At 41.9% G+C, this 23589-nt stretch overlaps 1 protein-coding gene across 1 annotated transcript in view; it reads right to left on the bottom strand.

The window, feature by feature from the left end:
• Positions 1 to 3242: 3242 nt before the first annotated feature.
• The window catches only part of SLC9A2 (solute carrier family 9 member A2), a 37764-nt gene continuing 17417 nt past the window's right edge, over positions 3243 to 23589 (bottom strand). The window contains exons 4-12 of the mRNA XM_067563547.1: positions 22676 to 22893; positions 18616 to 18818; positions 17653 to 17742; positions 15728 to 15798; positions 14549 to 14710; positions 13304 to 13400; positions 12243 to 12374; positions 8658 to 8748; positions 3243 to 4579 (exon numbers count right to left, since the gene is read on the bottom strand). Of these exons, the coding sequence (XP_067419648.1) occupies positions 4218 to 4579; positions 8658 to 8748; positions 12243 to 12374; positions 13304 to 13400; positions 14549 to 14710; positions 15728 to 15798; positions 17653 to 17742; positions 18616 to 18818; positions 22676 to 22893 (1426 nt within the window). The 3' untranslated portion in view covers positions 3243 to 4217. The remainder of the gene's footprint in view (positions 4580 to 8657; positions 8749 to 12242; positions 12375 to 13303; positions 13401 to 14548; positions 14711 to 15727; positions 15799 to 17652; positions 17743 to 18615; positions 18819 to 22675; positions 22894 to 23589) is intronic.

The raw sequence follows: 23589 nt of genomic DNA, 5'->3' as shown, positions 1-23589 counted from the left end.
TTCCTGCCAGGCCTGCTTTCCAGTTCTTCTGTTTTCCAGCTCTAATTCAATTTGTGCACCTCTTTGACCACACCGCCTCACACAGTAGAATGCTATTACTAGGCGCTGCTCCTGCACTTTTCTCCCAATTTTCACACTGTTCCTGGCAATGCCTGCATCTGTGTGGTTTGGATTCCCCTCTGCAAAAGGTTGCTGCTAAATGCTATCCATGGAGATGCCAGTTTTCACTTAATGGCAAATGGGATTTGACCTCTACTTCATCCAGGAAGGCAGGGCCATCAATGTTCAAAAGTGATGCAAAGATAAAAAGGGGAAAGAGTTGGAATGCAAATTCTGAGACAGGGTGTCCAGAGCCATTATTTCCAGTGCCTAGGAAAGTAAGCCTTTTGAAGCTTCCATGTTTAATAATTGTTTCTAGTTCTTATGATGGTAAAGAGAGCTTTTTGAAATGGAGTCAATGCAGTGCTGTCTTAAAAGGCCAGCAGCGAGGTTTAAACAGTGGCTCGAAGCATGGGCCATGAACACATTCAATAGTATGTTAAGTCAGAAATTATTGATCATATTTTAAATAGCAACACAAAAATTTCATTTCACAGAAATATCAAACTAATGTATTTAATCCATGTAGCTGAATGTTCTGTACATTTGAAAGGATACTCTGCTATAAGTCTTCAATTTCAATCAGATTTTATTTTTTTGTATTTTCGGTGTCTGAATTTACTCCAACCCACCGTGTTCTCCTGTGGAACTGCAACATCTTGCCTTCCAGAAAGTACTTGGTGATTGAGTGATAATATTTAAAACTTATGTTTGTCCTAGTCTGATTTCATTATAACCATCTGGCTAATCTCTCCAAGCCCTTCTGTCTCCAACCTCTGCAGTATGCCCCCCACTACCTAACCTTTACAGAACTCCGGTCCTAGCTGTCTTTGGACTAGCCCAAGAAGTTAATGCCCCAATATGATGTCCTATTTGAGGATCTGTGCTATCCTGCAAGAAATATTCTTGTTAGGGAGACACAATGTGCTGATCACTGTCACGATAGATCCCATAATACTTTTCACAACGGTAAGTGTGTTAATTTTGTCATCCTGGCCAAACTTCAATTTAATTCTGTCTCCCTAAATTTCTCTCTTCGCTTCTGTGTGGCAGACAAATTTTTTTCTATAGTCAATACATCATTTCTGCCAATAGATGGTGCTAGACGATAGTCATACATTTTTTTGGCTTCTAATTTCCCAACACCCACAAACTTTCTTTGAAATAGGATAACCAAAAACAAAATCCACATTGCAGGCTGTAACAAAAGGTGCAGATTAGGAAGTCTTAAAGATAACATTCCAATTTGCTTTTCTTTCCGTAGAGAAAAAGGTAGTAGCAGGCATACTTGAAAATATAATTTTGTAACTGCATAGTATGCATTTACTTACTGCTTTTCATTCATAGGTCTCAAAAGGCATTTAAAAGTAAGCATTATCTTGTTTTATAAATTAAGTAATCGAAGTACAAAGAGGTTAAGACCCACATTTCTGAAAATGGCCCCTAATTTTAGGTGCTTCAATTTTGGGGTGTCCAGTTTAAACGTGGGGCTGCCTCTTCAATCGCACGAAGTACCCACTACTCCAGCTGAAGTCAGTCAAAGATGCAGGGCCTCAGGAGTTGTGAGAAATCAGAGGCCACTTTTGGAAATTTGATACTAAGCCACTTGCTCAGTCCAAGTCACTTGTTTAGTCCTTATCAGCAAAGGAAAGAGAGAGCTCCACAGGGAGTAAATCAAACTAACCTTCTACGTGCATAATTTATCATGTTTTTTTTAAAGTCACAAGTCAAACTTGATCAAAATGCCCAAGTCATAACATAATCTCATTATGGGGGAAATTCGGACCTGGATTTGCTGATAATTCTAATACATGTAATAAAACAAAATGCTGTTGAAAAATGAATTCAAAATTATTTTTATAAATTAACATTGTAGCATCACCTCACTCCATCATCAGCCAAAGAGAGGAAGATGGTCATGCACAAGTGACTGATTCCCATAGTAACGAAACATGGCTACATTCTTTTTGCAAAAATCAATATATTACAGTAGAGAAATTATCTTGACATGAGCCTTTGAGTGAGATGTTAGAAAGATCATGTTTCCATCTGCACACAATTTAGAATTTGCATTTGACAGACAGGAGAACTCCACCTAACCTGAATAGTAGAAAAGGATTATAGTAACAGCAGCAGACTTTAGGAAAGTTTGAGGCATCAAAAAAAAAAAATCCCTCTAATTTAAATAAAACTAAAATGGCCAGCTAAACTGAGATGAGAGACGTGTCTTAGTATTATTTTTATTTATGTATTTATTTTATGGTAGTGTCTAGTGGCTCCAACTGAGATTGAGGCCCCATTGTGCAACATGCTGTACAAACAAATAATAGAAGACAGTCCCTGTCCCACAAAGGAAGGATTATTATTCCCATTTTACAGAGAGGACACAGAGACCAAATGAGCCAACCAAGATCACAAGCAGAGCTGAGAACTGGACCCAGATTTCCTGAATCCTACTCCATGAGACTATCTGTTCTCCGCCTATGACTAGTGTTCTAGCAATTTTGCTGCATTTCCACAGCAGCTACGAACTGAGATACAGGAGGCAGTTCTTGAATCAGACTCTTTTGATGTGCCTGCAACTCCCTCTTTCAGGGCTTAATCCTGATAGGTATTGAGTGCTATCTACTTCCATTAACATGAATGAAAGTTGTGGGCATTCAACATTGCACTGGAAGTGCTCAGCACCTTTCATTGGTTACATGCTGGAAAATATAGACTGGGGACCGACGAGCTGGGCAGCAGCTCTGCAGAAAAGGACCTGCAGGTAACAGTGGATAAGAAGCTGGATATGAGTCAGCAGTGTGCCCTGGTTGTCAAGAATGCTAATAGCATATTGGGCTGCATTAGGAGGGGCATTGCCAGCAGGTCACGGGAAGTGATTATTCCCCTCTATTCGGCATTGGTGAGGCCGCATTTAGAACATTGTGTCCAGTTTTGAGCCCCCCACTACAAAAAGGATGTGGACAAGTTGGAGAGAGTCCAGCGGAGGGCAACAAAAATGATTAGGGGGCTGGAGCACAGGACTTATGAGGAGAGGCTGAGGGAACTGGGCTTGTTTAGTCTGCAAAAGAGAAGAATGAGGGGGGATTTGATAACGGCCTTTAACTACCTGAAAGGGGGTTCCAGGGAGGATGGGGCTAGGCTGTTCTCAGTGGTGGCAGATGACAGAACAAGGAGCAACGGTCTCAAGTTGCAGGGCGGGAGGTCTAGGTTGGACATTAGGAAAAAGTTTTTCACTAGGAGGGTGGTGAAGCACTGGAATGGGTTACCTAGGGAGGTGGTGGAATCTCCATCCTTAGAGGTTTTTAAGCTGAGGCTTGACAAAGCCCTGGCTGGGATGATATAGCTGAGGTTAGTCCTGCTTTGAGCAGGGGGTTGGACTAGATGACCTCCTGAGGTCCCTTCCAACTCTAATATTCTATGATTCTATGATAATATGAATCAGAATTACTCATGAGCCAGTTTACTTATTCACCTAACTTTACAGCCCATTTTCTGTTAACTGAATCAGAATCATCTTCTGCAGCTAGGTCCTCCTCTTCTGACCCTGTTCCAGCCTTCAGAGCCCCTAACCATATCCTACTATACTGGCCATTCTAACAATAGTCTGCAGTGATAAATGTATTTGTCTAGCAAGTTCTATAGACAGGGACCTAGTGCAATTTTCAGTGCTATTCACATTAAAAATCTGATCTAGACAAGCATCATTCAATCATAAATAAAATCTTAAATGTACTAGAATATTTTTAAAAGTTCCCTTCATTGTATGAGTTTTTAAAACATTCTTAGTTGGATAATTAAATATTGAACTTGGATTATTTGATTCCAGAGCAAATGGTGTGATAAAAGGCACATTTCCCCTTAGTAGTAAAAAGAACATAATTGTCAGAGCATTGATAAAAGTTATTCAGAAAAGATGTTTTCTTTCGTGTCTTGGGTTTAGCATTTGCTGCGGTATTTCATCCAGTTAATTAATGATATGGGCATGCAATCCAAACGAAATACTTAGATCCACACCAAGTTTGTAAAATAGATCCCAATGTCCAGACAGATAGTTTAGAGTACTAATTTAGCGCACCTGTAGTTTATTATTGATAGTTCTACTTCAGCTGTGTTCAGTATGGATTATTCTGTGATTTATTTGTATGCCTTTCAGTTTCAGATGCCCACCTGACTAATCGTGGTGGTGGCATTGGTCTTGTTGATCTAACATCTTCAGTCAAATTTTCTTCACTCAATGTTCCAAACCTTGGTCTCGACAACAGTGGTTGCCTGAACCCTATGGATGCTTGAGGTTGGTCGGCTGCTTCTCTGCGATCTGCTCTTCCATCATGGTCTCCAACTTCATTCCTCCACTCCATTCTAAATTGCTGCAGTGGCTGCTCCTGTCTCTGGCCTCGCAAAATTTTTCCTGCTCTGGGCTTTAAATTGAGCACTGTGGTACCAACCTCCAGTTCAGAGTCACTGCTGTCACCCACTGATTAATTTAAAACAAAATTAAAATGTTAGTTACTAAGACTATCACTGCCTATACAGTGCTGTAAAACAAAATAACTGAGCACTGGACAGTATCACCCAAAATGCTCATCTGTAGTTTGAATTTCACAGACATTTTGCCTGTTTTCCTAGAAATTTGCACAGAGGGAATTTTGCACTTGTGCTCGGTTGGCTGAATGTTTTCCCAAGCATTTGTCACATTTCCTTACACAGTTCCAGTTGTTCTAGATAGCAGTCCATCTGCTCCCTTCCACTTACATGAGGGAAAGGGAATGAAGATATGTGGATGGGGCTCTTAGGGCACATCTACACTGCACCAAAAGAGCCATGACATGGCTGCGGCTGGCCAGATTAGCTGATTTGGGATCGTAAGGCTGGGACTGTAGGGCTAAAAAGCATCTTCCCTGGGGATCTGCACTGGTGGGAGATCATGTCTTCTGCCTCCTTAAATCACCAGAAGGGATGATGTCAAGGAGCCACCATACAGTAAACCTCCCAGAGTTTCCAAATCTCTCAAACCCATTCTCAAGTAGTCTCCCCAGGGAAGGGTACAGATTGTCTCAGTGAAAGCCATCAACAAATATTCTTAAATGGTCATGGTCCAGTAGTTTAAATTGATAATATTCCTGAAGATAGATATAGATACAATTATTTTCCCTTTGGTAGCATTTCTTTCAATTTCTTAATATTTTCATCAATATTTTCATACTTCCCATAATTTTAATACTTCCATACGTTATAACATTTACTATTTACAAATGAATTGTGTTTTTGCCTATACTTAAGTCAGCTATGGTGCTTTAAATCTACTTTAATTGCATTAAAGAGGAGTATATTGTCATAGGAAGAGTACCCATTAGAGTTCACCAGAGCATTTCTCTTGAACAAAAGAGGAAGAGGTCAACAAAATATATCATCATATAATTGCTCATCCACCCACATTATTTCAAATGAAGTAAGTCTGCCACCAGAGATGCAGGAAGGTTTTTTGCTTTTTTTTCTGAATGTGTCAAATTATATATTCTTTGACAATTGAATAATCTTGAGGCACATTTCCTTTTCAGTGTTTAATTCTCGGTGACAGCGGATGACCTCTGTAGACATAGCTACCGAATAAAAAGCATCACGACACTCCAGGAGAGCAAAGACATAATTACCAACTTGCAAGGACATGGTCCATCACTGAGTTTGTGGGGGGGCTGGTTATACACCATGAATTATGGTGTGCAGTATGGTCTGGAAATGTTACTGACTGTAAATGTATTGCATCTTCCCAGTGATAGCGCTTGATTGTTACTTTACGTGGAAGAGAATCAGATGGAGCAGGTTCTCTCTACTTACAATAATAAAAATAATAGATAGGGCAGGCCAAAGATGTTCCATTGAAATTATTTTTCTATGGAAAATTCAGTTTTCAACCAAATTAATTTTTTCACAAAAGCTGTCTACTTTCCATGGAAGATTTCTTTTTTTTTTTTTTTTTTGAGAAACCAAATGCCCAAACACTGGTTTGATACACACTGAGATGTTGGGCACCAAAATACACTATAGAAAGACATCTATATGGAGACATCTATACATCTATATGGAGTCTAATTCATTCATGACCCTGCATTCTGGGCCATCTGCCATAGTAACACTTAGCTTGTCTGTAATGCTTCATTTATAGCACAAAATGCACTTTGCAAAGAGGGTAAGTACTATCCCCCTTTTGCAGATTGAGAAACCGGGGCACAGAAAGACACGATGCGCCAGGGTCATGCAGCAGGTCAGCGGAAGAGCTGGGAATAGAATGGAAGTGTCCTAGCTCCTAACAGATGTTCAATGACCTAGCTACCTAGCCACCTGGTTTGGACTAGGTATTCCTATCTCAGGCCTGGTCTACACTTACCTCGGAGATTTGGCAGCAGTCGACCGGAGTTACGCAAACTACGCAAAACTTGCGTAACTCCTGTTGTCTTCTGTGCTTCTGTTCTACCCTCCATCTTCACTGCACTGCGCCGACGGGAACCTCGTTCCCGTTGATGCAGTGCTATGCCACTCGAGGAGGTGGTCTTAATATGTCGATTTCTCGATCGACTGAGCGGGTCTTCACTGACCGCTCAGTCGATCCAGATAAGTAGATCTGACAGCAGCGAATTTGCCACCGTCAGTGTAGACATGGCCTTAGATCTGATAGTCTGTGGATCTAATATTTAAATTCTTTCTAATGCCTGTGACAATGTCTCTTGTCTGATATGTGTGGATAGTAATGCAGAGAAGATGCTCATTTTTTAGCAACAAAGTTTGGGGTAAAGGGAGAAGTAGGCAAGATGTTAGCATCTCACCACATGGAAATATTTAAAGGGGATAATCCCTGTATTGAACATACAAGGTGAGAAAGTCATAGACACTGAAATGCATCAGGAAATCCTTCAAACCCTCATTCACATGAGTAGGCTGACTCATATTGGGCTTATTCCCACTGAAATAAATCATAATCTCACATTGACTTCAGTGGTGCAGAACTGCTGCCACGAGAAATCTCGTTGACGTTTATGGAAGTACTTATGTAAGGACCACTCCCATGAATAAGGGTTTGCAGGATCAGTCCCTAGATGCAGATATCCCCTGGCATTAAGAAAAAGGGAATCATGAGGGAAATATGTTTGTATTTGGAAGACATGTGAATCAAGGACTAAATATTTTGCTTTCCAGATCTTTCTTGCACTGATTTACTTATATGTTGTGTTTCTTCTGACTCCCTTTTCAAATGTTACAACCACTTTTATTTCACTCTCATCCACAGAAACACAGAGAGTGAAATCCTGGCCTCATTGCAGCCAACGGCAAAACTTCCATTAGCTGCAACAGGGCCAGGATTTCATATAATCATAGAATGTTAGAGTTGAAAGGGACCTCAGGAGGTCATCTAGTCCAACCCCCTGCTCAAAGCAGGACTAATCTCAGCTAAATCATCCCAGCCAGGGCTTTGTCAAGCCGCATCTTAAAAACCTCTAAAGATGGAGGTTCCACCATGTCCCTAGGTAACCCATTTCAGTGCTTCACCACCCTCCTAGTGAAAAACTTTTTCCTAATATCCAACCTAGACCTCCCCCACTGCAACTTGAGACCATTGCTCCTTGTTCTGTCATCTACGACCATTGAGAACAGCCTAGCTCCATCTTTCCTGGAACCCCCTTTCAGGTAGTTAAAGGTTGCTATCAAATCCCCCCTCATTCTTCTCTTTTGCAGACTAAACAAACCTAGTTCCCCCAGCCTCTCTTCATAAGTCTTGTGCTCCAGCCCCCAATCATTTCTATTGCACTCCACTGAACTCTCTCCAACTTGTCCACATCCTTTTTGTAGTGGGAGGCCCAAAACTGGACACAATACTCCAAATGCGGCCTCAACAATGCTGAATAGAGGGGCATAATCACTTCCCTCGATCTGCTGGCAATGCTTCTACTAATGCAGCCCGATATGCTTTTAGCCTTCTGGGCAACCAGGGCACACTGCTGACTCATATCCAGCTTCTTATCCACTGTAACGCCCACGTCCTTTTCTGTCTTTCACCCACAGTGTCCATATTCTTGTTCTCCCCATTTTCCCTATCTCTCCCCCAATTAAATATGTTCTGTTACCACCAAACTCTATTGGAGCAACAAAGCCACTTCTAATTAATTCAGCTAATTATCAATATTTTATTATCTTAATTTTTAATCAGCACTGGCATGTCTTAACAGCCCCATAAGTGCAATGGCAAAGTAACACAGTACCCTCTAGGTGACATTACAAAAATACTTACAGTTGCTGCTTTCCCGCTGAATACTGTTGAGGGCCTAAAAACAACTTAATAAGTTACTGAATTTATAGTTTAGGAGTGAGGAGTATGGGCATAATCCTGCAAATCCTCACCCAAGCAAGTAGTCCTTACTCATGTGAGTAATCATGTTTATGTGAATGGAACTGCTTGCATGCCTAAGGATTACTCATATGGGTAAAGATAGCAGGCCTGTGGCCCTATTTGTGGAGTCTGTACATCCCAAGTATGCAAATATCAGAAAACTTTGCATTACCTTTAAATGATGTTTTATTCCTTATTCGTAATTTCTCTGGCAGTTTAGTGTCTTTAGGCAGTGACAGAAACCGTGTTGCTTTAGTGGTATCCTGCATAAATAAATGCAGATAGTGTTAAGTTGTAGTAGAATGAAATATCACATAATGAACACCAGAAACACAAGAGAGAACTCTGAAAGCAGGGCCCCCATATCAGGGTGGGAAAAGGGCACACCTTACCAGGCCCCAGAGGCCCTGGGGGGCCCGGCTCAGGCTGTAACCCCCATTACCATGAGGAAAAAACTGAGGCTAAATTGTAGATCATGCCTGAGGATATTTATAAAAATTTATTTCCCTGTATCTATTGTCCAGATCTTGTGAGATTTGCTGGTGCCAGTCAGAAGCAGTGTTCGAGCAGTCTCAAGCAACATTTCTGAACAGTGAGTTGCTGGGCATCCTGGCCCAGCCCAGGCCCTTCTCTAGAACAGAGAGTGTGTGCTTGTGCAGTTAAACTAGAACTTGTAGTTTGAGACTGAGAGACAGAGAGATTTGTGCTCCTCTCTGTGACATGGTCTATCATATCAAGATCAAGAACTACCAGTCCCAGGGCTACCGGTTCTTGTGCATAAGCAGGAGGGAGGGACAGCTGGTGGGAGGGGCAAAGCAAAGCACCATAAGACAGTGGGAGCCAGTGCTGCTGCTTCTTCTGGTAAGATCTGCAGGCCCAAAATATATGTGAGTAAGTGTCTAATTCACTCACAGTCACACACACACACACACACCCCATACTGCCATGTGGTGGCTATAAATACAAATCAGGCAGCCAGAAATGTAAGGAGGTAAAAGAAAGGGAACTAAAAGAAGCTAAAGGACACCAACCTATCCTCCAGTTTTTCAAATCAGACAAGGTCTTTCTGCAGTCACACAATATACTAACTAGGGAAGTAGATGAACAAAATCAAGATGAAAATGATTTCAATATAGAGACTGTATTGGTGGCACTGGCAATTGATGACAAAGAAAATCTGCCAGAACATGCATCATGTGACTCCAAGATAGTCAGGTAGTACCACCATTAGCACCACTGCATTCAGAAGGTTTACAGGAAGCAGGGGAGAGTAGTGCTACATTATCTGATTCTTGTCTTTTCAAAGATGCAGGCTTGTAGCCTGAAAAGAAGGGTTAGGCCACCTAGCTATCTTGTCTATCTTGCAAGAGAAATTGACTTTGGGGGGGCTAATTCATGATTTTACAATGAAAAAGGCCAGAAAAATAAAGCTTTAAAGTTAATTGGCCTAATTATACAATGTTTGCAGTCACATTGGTCCATTAGAATAAAAAAATCAAGACATTGACAAGATATAATACCTTTATAATGACCAAAAAGTTACAAAATAGTCAGCAAACTTATAGGACTCTCAAGCTGGGTGTTATATTAAACAAAAATAGCAAAGGGGGGCATTTTTCAGAAATGTTGACTATGTAACAGTAATTTCCGAATTCAAACTTTTTTCCTGGCTCATGAGATTGTATGTATGGGACGAAGGATTGTGGTATGTGTGTGGGAAGGGCCCATGCTAAAAGTTTGTACTGGGCCTGAAAAAATTATGCTTGTGCCCTGTCTGAAAGGGTTTGTCTAGCTTAGGAAAAGAGCTGACGGATAGGCTGAATTTGGCTAACACCTAATAGCTAATCATGATCTTTCCCAACAATAGACCTAGGCTAATCTTTTGCCTCCATTTAGCTGGCTGAGGCCTACCCTAGCCAATGGGAAGTGTAAGGTTGATGTCAACAAGCTAAATTGAAATATAATATGTTAATATGCATCTACACTAGAGAAAAGATCTAGCTAGGTCAGGTTAGTTACATGTTCATTAACCCCAGCCTTTACTTGATCACCTTTGCTAATGTAGGCAAACCCTAAAGTCATTCTATATGCAATCCCTGTTTAGAACTTTATTACTGTTACTTAAATTAGCTCACATTTGAAAATTGGGTTACAAAGTATCAGGCAGGAACAAATCTAGGCCCATGTCCTGCAAACACTTAAGCATCTGAGTAATTTGATACATGTGAGTAATCCCAATGAGGTCCTGGGACAACTCATTACATAGAGTTAAGCACATGTAACTGTTTGCAAGATCAGGGCCTGAAGGCCTAGCTAGCTTCTGCAAGGTGCTGAGCCATTGAAATCATGTGGAATTGAAGACAGTCAGCAACACCCAGAGGGTGGTAGGCACCTGTCAGCATAGGACTCTTACTTTTTTATTTACAAATTCTCAAGTGTATCCAGTTTGTGGTTGTTAAAAGGAGATTTTTTTTTTTTAATAACTTTTAAAATCTCCCCTCTTTCCCCATCTTCTCATCCCATGTATCCAAAAGAAACTTGAAATTGAAATCCATTTCCTGTCAGACATTTGTCTTCTTTGGATATTACGGTGTTACCCATGAGCACTGAGCTGAAGGCATATTGGTTAAGTACAAATAAAAAAAATCCAGCATTATTTAAGAACAATTATTTTAAAAATTACTGACCATGCATTTTGAAAATCTGACTCTGACTTCCTGTTCCTCTTCCCATATTCAAAATGTCTTTGTCCTGTGAGTCCCTCTGCTATCCCTGGCTAGTAAATTAGTTATTAGCATGTCTAAGGCAAAGTAGCTACAGCTTCAGTGACAGAAAAGTATTGTATTGACAGGTGCAAGTACTTCCCGAATAAGATCCAGTATTACAGTAAATGCCATGGTAGCCTCAGTAATGATGGTAATTAGATACAGTGATTCTTGTAGATGTCGCTCTGACCTCAACTAGTACAGTAATTACTAAGTAACCTTGGAATGTGAAAATAAATATTCAAAGACTGGTTGATTTTCCTTTCTCCTAAAGTGGGAAGATTGATTGATTTCAAAGCAGCTGTCAGTGTGGCTGCTGCTGGACGACCCTTTTACCCAGTTTTTCAGCTATGACTTGAAGTTTATGATTATTGCATTAGAAGGTTGACTCAGCCCTTCAAACATCACCATTTGAAGGAGAATAAATTGCATATTTTGTAATTTTCTTGGGCGAAGGGCGGGGGAAGAGGGTTTTTTATGTGCTGCCTCTGTGGATATTACAGAATGCCTGGTGCTTTTCAAATGAGGGGCTTGGCCTGATAAGCTTGGTCAAAATTTCTCCACTTTAGATAGTTGGAGGAGCATCCTATGGACAGTGCCTCAGTGCCACTTTCTGTCTCAGTCAGACAGGCTCCATTAACTTACGGCTGCACCCTTTCACTGTCTGTCTGGAGTGCTATGTGTATGGACTTTGTGAAGTTTTTTGGGGACATTTCGGGTGACAGGTGATACAGAAGGCCCTGACCCTTCAACATGTTCCACACAGATGCAACTGTATGGAGCTCTGTGGAGGTAAATGGGGCTTCACACAAGCTCAGGGGCTTGTGCCAAGAACAAGGGGGAAGATTAGAGCCTAAGTGTCAAATATCACAAATGACTGATTTTTACATGTTCCCTTGCACATTCAAGTTTTTTTGTGTTTCTGAGGACCTTTCGCATGATATTTAGCTATGATGAGTTCTTTTCTACAAATATACTAAAATGCAAATTACCATTTTGTCCCTAGACAGGCTGTTACTTTTCTTTACACTCTCCCTCAGGCTGTGCCGGTGACGGATAAGAATTTCTTTGGCCTGTTTTTCATTTGCATCTGCCGCCAGGCTATGTCTGTTATATGACATCGTCTGAAAAACAAAGGCAGTGGTAAGAGTTTCAAAAGCACAGTGGCAAATGCATTGAAGTTTCCAAACAGCACAAAATGCACTCTTTGCTTTAACTTTTCATTAAGCATCACAAACATCTTACAAACTGAATCACATTAAAAATTGATTAAGGACAATCTGAATGATTAGCACAATGTTTGTTTAGTCATTTGTTCCATGGGTATTCTGTTCGGCACCTGGCCTTTGTTAAACCTGCCAATATTTATCATGAAAAAGAACTGGGGGGGAAAATGGCTTAATACAGTCTTTGTGCCAGCCCCACACTGGCTCATTCAATGTGTCAATAGAAGACACTCATTTGAAGGTGATAAGATCAGTCACCAAAGGGGGAAAATATTTTCAGCTGCAGTGAGCTGAAGCCACCTCCTCTTTTGAATGCTTTTCAAAAACACAGACACATACACCATTTTAGCCACAGAAAGATGTAAGTGCGGTGTCCTTTTGTTTTTATTTCACCACTTTTCCAACTCATCAGCTCGCACTCTCAGTAAAAACAACTGCACAACCACTGGAAATGAGAAGAGCAATCTCACATCAAGAGGTGACCAAAACATGGGCATGACAGAACTGGGACAAAACGGAGGTTTAGTTTCACTGGGTTGTGTGAACATGAGCCTTCAAAAGTAATTTAAATAAGCTGGATATAATGGAACAATAATATTTAGCACCTACAAAAAGGTATAAAAGCCAGCAAAGCCCTTATGGAAACAGCCTTATTGTGATTCACAATTTGTGAACGTGAAAGGGACAGATCCTCAATTGGCATAAATCCAAATGGAGCTATGCTGATTTTCACCAGCTGAGAATCTGGCCTGAGAATGGATTTTACAGATAATCTTTACATTCAAAACTGATGTGGGACATTCTGTTAAGTATAACTTCACGCTTACCCGATGTCGTATTTGATAGAGATTCTTTGTTAATATTTCTCGAATATTTTCCATTTCACCAGTGGAAAGCGGCGTTACTTTATCTTCCACATAGTCACTGTTGCGAAGCAGAGAGAAAGAGAAATGCTTAATACTTGATCATACAAATTAAAATTATCAGTTTTCTTGCTTAAAGATAAAAATAACATTTTACACAGGGAAAAAAAATTGTTTACAAGATGAAGGGTGTAATCCTGACTTCACTGAAGTCAATGGCAAAGCTCAACACTCACCCAAAAATGTCGTGCTTTCTCAAAAGTCTATACAAGTTTGATTAAGATACAAATCTGATTGAGGTACTTTTCAAAGTTCCCCTGACGCCTCCCCTCTAGCTGCTTTCAGATGTGCAGGCACTGTCTCAAAAGTTAGACTCAGCCCCCTATGGGAATGTGCTGCACTGGGATATTTGTGCAACTGTCCCCATCAGGTTCTCCAACCTGGAAGAGCAAAGATCACCTTCAGTATCTATGGGCTAAAGGCGACATTGAGCAATAATGAATCCCTTAACTTCTCTTAGGGTATGTCTTCACTGATAGTGGCAAAAGATCGATTTCTCAGGATCGATTGAGCAGAAGTGAAGACTCGCTCAATCAATCCGGAAATCGACTTAATAAATCCATCCCTGGAAAAAGAGTAATGCTGCATCAACGGGAATGCATTTATCATCAGCTCAGCATACTGGAGATGGCGGGCAGAATGGACTTTAGGAAGTCGACAGAAGAGTAGCTTGCATATCTCCTGTCGTCTGCCGCTGAATTTGCCGGTAAGTGTAGACCAGGCCTTAGTGGGGCAGCGCCCCAGCAATTAGAGCCATCACTCTCTGTGATAGCATTTATTTCAGATTCATTGCGGGGAAAATTGTAATTGCACATGCACTTAATGTCAGGCAACACTAGCATACGAGTCTTAAACAAGAGATGATTCCTGTACACAAATGAAAAAAAACAACGGGAGTCCTGTAGCACCTTAAAGACTAACAAATTTCTGTGGGCATAAGCTTTCGTGGGATGCATCTGACGAAGGGGGTTGCAGCCCACGAAAGCTTATGCCCGCAGAAATTTGTTAGTCTTTAAGGTGCTACAGGACTCTCATTGTTTTTGATGTATACACACTAACACAGCTACCCCTCTGGAACTGTACACAAAAGGTGTAGTATAATAAATGCACTAACCTACACTGAGATTCAGCCACACTGGCTTTACTCACTTGAGAGAAGCTGAAGATGGGGCTGTGCTTATCATCCCACTTTCTGCCATCTCAATGGCGTGTTTGATTTCCAGCTTCTTGTACAGAGAAACAATGCTGGACTTGGGCTGGTTCTCCCGGATTAGAAGTCTCCGCAGGAATTTATTGTCAAATTTTTTAAACCTGGGCGTGAGACAAACCAACCCCACCAGTTAGTTTATGTTACAGATAGTTAGTTAGGCAAATCAAATATACCACAGCTGCAGTTATGGGGATGGAGGTTACTCCCTGCAGGATGTATTTCTGGCCATATCAATCAAATATCATTGAATGAAGTAATTAAAGGATAAGTAAAACTTTCTTTCTGCTGGGACTGGCCCGTGTTTTGGCTCATACATTCAGGGACACATCCTCTAACAGTGACCTTTATCTTTGAATTATGTTGGTGTATTAACAATTATTTTTAATTATCCATTTTCCTAAAAGACAAAGGGAGCAATAAATATTACTGTAATAATGAGCAAAAAGGTCTTGATTTGAACTCACTGCCTTTCATGCTCTGAACTTTTAATGTGCCCCTGAAAAAAAAGCTCAGTTTTTTTAGAAGTTCTCACTTCTACTGTAGCAAAACTGTAATCCTCCTTGGCTGCTTATGGAACCACTGTTGATCCTCCTTCCCCTTACTAAGTTTGAAATAAAACCATCAAGAACTATGCAACAGACAATTTGCTGTTCTGATATCAACATTTTTCAGGTACCTCAGTCAATTATTTCCTGAGTCTTCCTGTGATAAGACCACTACTTCAACATTATAAAGCTGTACAGTCTGGAATGGTAAGGCAGGCTGTGGACTACACACTTAAGCAAACTCTCAAAAGGCATACAGGAAACAACAGCCAGAAATGGTGAACAAATGGTTTGAGATGATGGAATTCCAGAGCCAAGGGTCAGAGGGCCAAGTTTTTAATCGATGTTTAGGTTTTTGTTCTGTGTTCTTGTGGTTTTATAAAACTATTTTGTCTTGTTGTTCTCATTTTGTAACCCATTCAGGTTAAAACCAGACCAAGCATTCTCAAGAGTAAAACCCCGAGGCTAAAATCTGCTGCCCGACAAGCTACTTTTGCTGTTGCTGAGCCAGTTCATCCACTCAGCCAGTTTAGTCTCCCTTCTACAGCGAAGAGTTTTAAATAACATTCTTACTTATCTTTCCAAAAGTTGTGACCCCAGTGTCCGCACACATCTTCAATTCCCGCCTTCACATGATCAAAGAACTAAAGGCAAAAATACAGATTCATTATGAATTCTTACGGACATCAGTTAGCTTGCTCTCAGATATGACACTTTAATGATAGCTTAGTTTAATCACTACGGTCTTGTTTAAATTAGAAAAGTTGCACCAGTTTAACTCAATCAATTCAAAAATCAATCTGATTAAAACAGGGGAAATCTGTAAAGCAGAGTCATAGAACCATGGGGGTTAGAAGGGACTGCAAGGATCAGTAGATTAACTTAAATCAGTTTAGTCCATATTTAAATTGCTTTAGGCTAAGTGGAAGGCTAGTTCAGGGGTTCAGACACTAACCTAAGACTCAGGAGACCTGGCTTCAATGCCCTACGCCACCACAGACGTCCTGTGTGACCTCAGGGCAAGTCACTTAGGGTATGTCTACGCTGCATCTGGGAGCAAGCTTCTCGGCCCAGGTGCACAGATTGGTGTTAGCAGGGCTAATGCTACTGAGCATAAAAATAGCTGTGTAGTTACTGAATCAATGTCGAAACTTGGGCTCCCAAGTTGGGAGGAAATGGGAGGGGCTTAAGAGTCTGAGCGCTTTGCTGAGCAGCAATGTCTACACAGCTATTGTTAGTGCGCTAACGACAGCCTTGGGCTCGGTGGCCTGCTCCCAGGTGCAGTGTAGACAAACCATCAAGCTCAGTTCCTCAGAGGCATTTAAGCTCCTTAATTTCTCTGAAATCAACTAGAGTTAGGTGCCTGAACACCTTTGAGAATCTGAGCCTTCATCGCTTTGTGCCTCAGTTTCCCATCTGTAACATGGGGATAATAGCACTTCCTTACCTCTCAGAGGTGTTCTTTGGGTAAATACATTACAAATTGGTAGGCATCTATGGTGGGATTCACAAAGGCATTTAGGCATCTCTCATAAGGGGGCCATATGTATCTCAGATTCAGAGAGAAATTGATGGAAGGTAGGGTTGAACTGGTGTAAGTGTGTCTACAATAGGGGTTTGCACTGGTTTCACTAGATGAATTTCAAATCAGTTTAGTTAAACTGGTGCCACTGTTCTAACATAGGCAAGTCCTAACACTGCAGTAAAATCATATATAAAGAGTAAAGAAAGGTAATTTTAGCACAGCAAAGCAACAATTTTGAAATTGAGCTATCCAAAGTTAAGTAATCATATAGTAATCAAAAGTCTTTAAATCAGTGATACTCAGACTGAGGCCTGAGAGTCTTTAATGTGTCTCATGTTGCAAAGAGCAGCACATGATATTAAAACTCTGTGTGATTTAACTATTAACCAATCTAAGTTAACTAGTAAGGATCTTTCACTATGTTATCAGCCAATTAAGTTATCATCTTGCACTAAGTTATTAACTTATTTGCTGTGTGAATTATATAAATTAGGTATTTCCCCTGTCATAATGTTTAAATATGAATATATAGTGCTATAGTAAATGAAACAATGAATTCAGACTACCGTGGCTCTTTTGGGCAATGCTGATCACTAATTTGGCTCCTGAGGTCTGAGCACCACTGCTTTAAATCGTGACTGAGGACTTCAGTAATTCAGACACAGGTTAGGGGTCTATTACGGGAGTGGCTGGGTGAGGTTCTGTGGTCTGCAATGTTCAGGAGGTCAGGTTAGATGATCATGATGGTCCCTTCTAACCTTAAAGTCTATGAGTCTATATATATATATATATACACACACACACACACACACACACTATAAAAAAGAAAATGTATAGAAATTAAATCCAAACTGATGTATCTCCTTGTGGCACATTACAAGTAAAATCTGGTTCTACTGAAGTCAGTGAGAGTTTTGCCATTGCCTTCAATAGAGCCAGGATTTCACCCAATGATGCTAAAGCTATGGCATACCCGACTGTAGATTTCTTCACTGACAGCTGGCTGCTTTTTATTTGCTCTTTTAACATCAAGAAACTCCACCAGTGGACGAATTGTGATTCCCTGTACAGAAAACGGCAAAAAATTCCTTGTTTACTTGTAGACATAAAGGAAAAGAGAAATACATTTCAGTCATTTATCTTCTTTCCTTCCAATCAAAACTGTGACAACCAACCCTGGGGTACTCATGGCTCCCCAAAGACAAGCATGGTACAGTAGTTTCAAATATGAATTCACCCCTGTGATAGCAAGTGTTGCATTTATACAGCAATGTGCTTTCTGGCCCAATAGAGTGCCCGCTAGCAAAACAGAAGAAGTGAAGGGAATCTCCAGAAAACAATCGATGTCCATAGTAAAAGGATGCATTTATCTAACAAATCCTATTGGTCAGATGCCACTTGCTAAGGGCAACCACTTTTTTTCCAAAACATTTTTTCAAGGATTCCATGATGAAGTAAGACACTCAGCTTCTGAAACCAGAAGCAAATCTTTCATAATTCAAAACAGATTTGCTACATTCGCTGTCAGTTATTGTTTTAGAAATTAAAATTCAGGGATGACTAAATAGTAATATGGAAATTAAAATCCAACAGTAGGGGATTGTGGAATTTCTGGTAAGTGTTTATCCTCAACTCGTTATTTTAAGAGAAGGCAGCAACTTCTGGCTTGACCAATATGCTACGCTGGCTTTTAACATTTACTTCTGGAGGAGATGTCTTCTTTTCATTTTAATGCTACTTACATATTAACATAAGTTGTTAATAAATACCTGACACACCTCTGCTGCCTGGCTGCTGACTACACTGCCTTTTTAGGTATGGCCAAAACCCTCTGAAAAATGACTCATTCAGGCAGATAAAATACATTGATTTTCTTCTCAAATGCTTCTTCACAAAACATCTGGGAAACAAAACCTGACAGGAGGAGAGTTCTCACCTGAATGAAAACGGTAAAGAATATCACCACAATTGTAGCAGTAATGAACAATTTCTTTCTTGGGATCACAGCAACAGGAAGCAGAAATACAAGAGAAAAACAGATGGCTCCCCGGAGCCCTCCATAAGCAATAATGAACTGGTCCTTAAAAGTTAGAGGAATTGTCCGGAACATGTTAATGATCTGAGTCAAAACAAAAACACCTGTGGAAAGGATAAAGACAATAGTCAAAGGGAAAATTGAGGTGACATGGAAATCCTCATCATTGCTGACGTTTATATTTTTGACACAGAGTTTGTTTGTTGTTTGGTTTTGGTTTTTTTAGGCAAGGAAATGTCTGTTTAGCAGTCTGAGAGAGTTTAAGTTTAAAACATTGGGTAACATTTTCAAAAGTGCCTAAGTGACTTAGGAGCACAAGCCCTATTTTCAAATGTGACAAGCATTCCGGTGACTGTCTCATTGAAAATTAATCAACTTTGGCTCCTAAGGACCAGATTTATAAAAGTATTTAGGCACCAATAGGTGCAGATAGCCACCTAGTGAAATTTATAAAAGCATCTAAGCACATTAGCTGCCTAATTCCCATTGAAAGTCTATGGGAGTTAAACTCCTAAGGGCTAGATTCACAAAGGAATTTTTGTATAGTGGTGCTGCATGTCACAACACCTAACTGTTAGGCAGCTAGAAAATCACTGGCATTCACTCACAAAGTCAGTTCCCCACCCTGTCTAGCCAGTGGGAGATGCTGAGGAGCAGCATGTGTCCTAAGCCCCACCTTTTTCAAATTCAAGAAGTTCGGCACCTAAATCCAAATTGGACAGAGGCGCCTCTCTCTGCTTGGGATGCTCACCTGTGAATTCTCTTGAAATTAAGCCCCTATTCTGTTTTTTGCAAGAAGCCAGGCGGGAAAGAAGGTCATGCTCCCTCACAACTTCTATCCCAGTGGGAGGATACCCACCTGACATGTGAGCGACCCCAGGTTCAAGTCCCCCTCCACCTATGGGGGAGAGGGAATCTGCCACACCCCCTCTCAGCTGAGCACCCTACTCACTGGGCTGAGACATTCTGATAGGAGGATTCCCTCACTCTTTCCTGTTAAAGGTGTTCCACTGTGGATTAGATAATTAAAGAGTCATTGGAGAAGGAAAACTGAACCCTGGGTTTCCCACCTCACTGGTGGGTACTAGGTGTCCTAACCACCAGACTATAGAGTCATTCTCATCTCTCATGCACCCTCACTCTCTCTGGCCCAATGACCCTTTAATTATTTATCCACAATGGAACAGTTTCAGTAGGAGAGACTGGGCCCTACATCAGAATACCCCATAGCGAGTGGTTAGAGCACTCACCCAAGAGGCAGCAGATCCCTGTTCAAATCCCTTTTCCCCTCAGGACAGAGGGGACTTAAACTGGACACCTCCCACTTCCCACTACCCTAACCACTGGGCTAAAGATTATGAGGGATCTGCTCCCTCTCCCCATTTGTGTGAAGTCTGATCCAATAAGCAGACTCTCAGCACACCTACCAGATTGGGCCCACAGGCAAGATAGGTGGAGAAGCACCTAGCCTCCTCTGGTTCATACACGCTTTGGAGGTTAGGCATCCACACACACATGTGCAGTAGTGGATACATAGGTGCCTACAGAACTTTTACTGCAAAAACTTGGGCACCGAGCGAGTGTGATGCCTACCGGGTTTTGTGGCAGCTGAGGGGGGGTTTTGTGAATCCCAGTGGGGCCTGATTCTGTGATTGAGGTGCCTAAAGTGGCAGTTAGGCACCTAACTCCCTTTGTGAATCTAGTCCTAAGTGACTAAGGCACTTTTGAAAATCCCACTAGATTTTCTGCATCTTTAAGTGCCTAAATACCTGTCTAAACCTGGCCTTAAATGCCTAAATAACTTTCAAAATGGGACTTAGGCACTTGGAAAATGTTACCCATTGTCTCCAACACACTAAGGCTCAAAACCTGGAAATATTTAGTCACATGTTTAACTTTACTTGCATGAGTGCTGAAGCCAATAGGTTACTCAGGTGAATAAGTTATGCATGTGCATAAGTCTTTGCAGGATTGTGGCCTATGGTAGCCCTTGAAAGGAGAGATAATGAGCTTGTACTGCCAGGACAAGAGAAGCCAAAAGGACTCTTTAAAGGATTTGTGTCTTCTCAACATACAGAAGGCATGTTCTTCTTTTCTGGTTTAAGAACCACATAATACAGTAAACAGAAAATGTAACGAAGGTATCATCCATTTTAATGCTATTAGGTATTTATAACAATGGCTGACTTGGATAATGTAGCCGGTAGGGGTGGCCTCTCTCTGAGATTGACTCAGAGGGAGAGCCAAACCCACCCTGGTGGTTTGAGCCCAGAAGGACACCACCTGACTCGAAGCAGATGGGCGGGGCCAGACCTTTAAAATCCAGGCTTGCTAGCTCAATCAGGGCCTTGTGGCCGAGGGAGAAGGACACCTCTGCCTTGGGGCTCAAGCCTAGGACTGTACCAGAGGCCCATGCAGAGGGGAAGCTGCCAGACCTACCCACTACGTGGGGACCTGCTGATCCGGAGGAGTTGCCTGCCGCCTGGGACCCGGAGGAAGCCCTGCCCGAGCTGCCAGGGATCCCGAGAACCTGCCAGCGCTACCCACTGCCTGGGGGCTGGAGGACTTGGAGGAACTGCCCTCCACAGAGGACCCTGTGCAGTTTCTGGAGCTGCCACCGGTTGATGGGGAAGGATTCATGGGACTCCCAGCAACCCAGAGGAAGGCGATGGAGCCCAGGCACTTTAAACAGAGGGCGGGAGGAAGGAGCCCAGAGAAGCCGACTGTGGTGCGGCTGAGCTGCGGCTCGCAGTGAGTCGGCGCGTTTCGGCTGAAGCCCTGCCGACACAGTGACAGGACACCCCATCACTGCCAGGGCCCTGGGCTGGGATGCAGTGGAGATGGGTGGGCCTGCGTCCCTCTCCCCACTTCCCTCACCCTGACCTGGGTTGGATACTGGCTAGCGCTGGAACCTGTCCCTTACTGCCTGCCTTGCCCTGCCTAAGGGCCAGGCCATGGACTGCTGCTCACCCTGCTAAGGGCTTGAGCATCTGCGTGTGCTTCTGCCGGCCTTCCCAGGCCGACAGTCCATAGACTACTGACTTCCCTGGCTAAGGACTAGAGACTGCTGTCCCTCGGCTCTGCCTTGCCAAAGGGCCTTAGACTGCAGTTTGCCCTACCAAGGGCTTGAGCCGACCTGGGTTTGCCTACCAGCCCTCCCGAGGGCTAGGCAAGAGACAGCTTCCTCGCCCAGTCTGAGGGCTTGAGGCTATTTCCCGCTGGCTGGCCTGTCCCTGATAGCGGGCCAGACCTTAGACGGGTAGCATGCCCGTGGGCCGAGAGACTATTCCCCAAAACAAAAAGGGCAACCTGAACCCAGGCTTGCCCTACTGAGGGCTGGAGGTGGCCCCTTGATTCGGGCTCCCCAAAACCGTAGGCGCCGGGAGGGGTGGCTTCCCTCTGAGATTGACTCAGAGGGAGAGTCCCTGGCACTGCCCCTTACAGGGAAACTTCTACAGATAAACATAAAAAAATGTTAACTAACTCTTTCTTGTTTTCTTTTGCAGCACTGCCAATAATTTGAGGAATTATTATTTTTTGTTATTTGTAAACAAATTTGTATTTTCAAATAAAATGTTTGTGACAACTATGAAGTTTTCATTTCGGTATGGTTATAGCAATGTACAGTCTCCCACTCATTTCATGGGCGCAGGACTGAGAATAAAGTAATCTTTGGAAATCAAATCAGCATCTTTGAAATAAAGGATACCTAAACGTAAGGAGACCATTATGTGAGTTACTGAAACTCAGCTTCATCAAACCCTAGAGCTCTGATCTGAAGTCCCCTGCCAATAGTGAGAAGAAGTTGTTAGTCTCCAATGTCCAGCACAAGTAGAGATTCACCTTACTCCTATCCTATACAGATTAGCTATTCCTTTTTCAGACCACCTGTTCCACAAAGGATGCATGTTTCACTTGTAAAAAATGCTCAAGTACAAAGTTGGATGTCAAGCCTCCTTACCCAGTGCACGCCATATCAAACAGAAGAGGAGGGTGAAGCTAACAAAGGCCCAGTTCCATTCATGGTTTTTTCCAACTGTAGACACGCCCATGAAAATAAAGATCAGGGTCTCACTGACACTGCTCAGCATCTTCATAAAATACTTTATGGTTGTATAGGACTTCTGGGAAACATTCTCCTCCACATACTTATTCATGGTCATGGCACAAGCTGTTATCCTGCAAAGTTAAACATTAGCCTTTAGTTTATTTTTTATTTTTAAACCCATTCATCTAAGGAGAACAGCACTGAAATGTGCGGAGAGGAAGTGCTCCCTTCGAGATTGGTCATCTCTTACATAAAAAGCATAATTAATTCAATCAATGACCTATTTTAAATGATATATGTATAATGTATTTAGTGAGGGTTTTTTTCATAGATATGTGTTTTCTGTAGAATCACAGGGTTAGAAGGGACCACAAAGGTCATTTAATCTAACCTCCTGCTGAGATGCAGGATTTGTTGTGTCTAAACCATCCAAGACAGATGGCTATCCAGCCTCATTTTGAAATCCTCCAGTGAAGGGCTTCCCCAACCTCCCTAGTCATTCTGTGACTCCCTAGTCACTCACTATCTGTGGCAAGAGAAAACAACTTTTCTCCATCTTTTTTATGGGAGCCTTTCAAGTATTTGAAGACCGCTATCATATTCCCCCTTAGTCTCCTTTTTTCCAAGCCTTTGCTCATATGGCTTTCATTCCAAGAAGTATCATTGCTGAGAACCTTTTCTCACAGGCTAATCCACACAGCCTAAATGAAAGGTCCTCTGCAGTGTCACTCAAGATTCACATGCTGAGCTTTCAAAATAACCCCTTCAAAGAACCACAAAGCAAGACATTGCACCTGTCCTTCAGCATATACATGTTGCCAGCATGA

The sequence above is a fragment of the Emydura macquarii genome, unplaced genomic scaffold, assembly GCF_026122565.2.
Source record: "Emydura macquarii macquarii isolate MOO-44397 ecotype Brisbane River unplaced genomic scaffold, CSIRO-AGI_Emac_v2 contig_2531, whole genome shotgun sequence".
Taxonomy (NCBI): Eukaryota; Metazoa; Chordata; order Testudines; family Chelidae; genus Emydura; species Emydura macquarii.
This window is presented reverse-complemented; position numbering and strand designations above follow the sequence as displayed.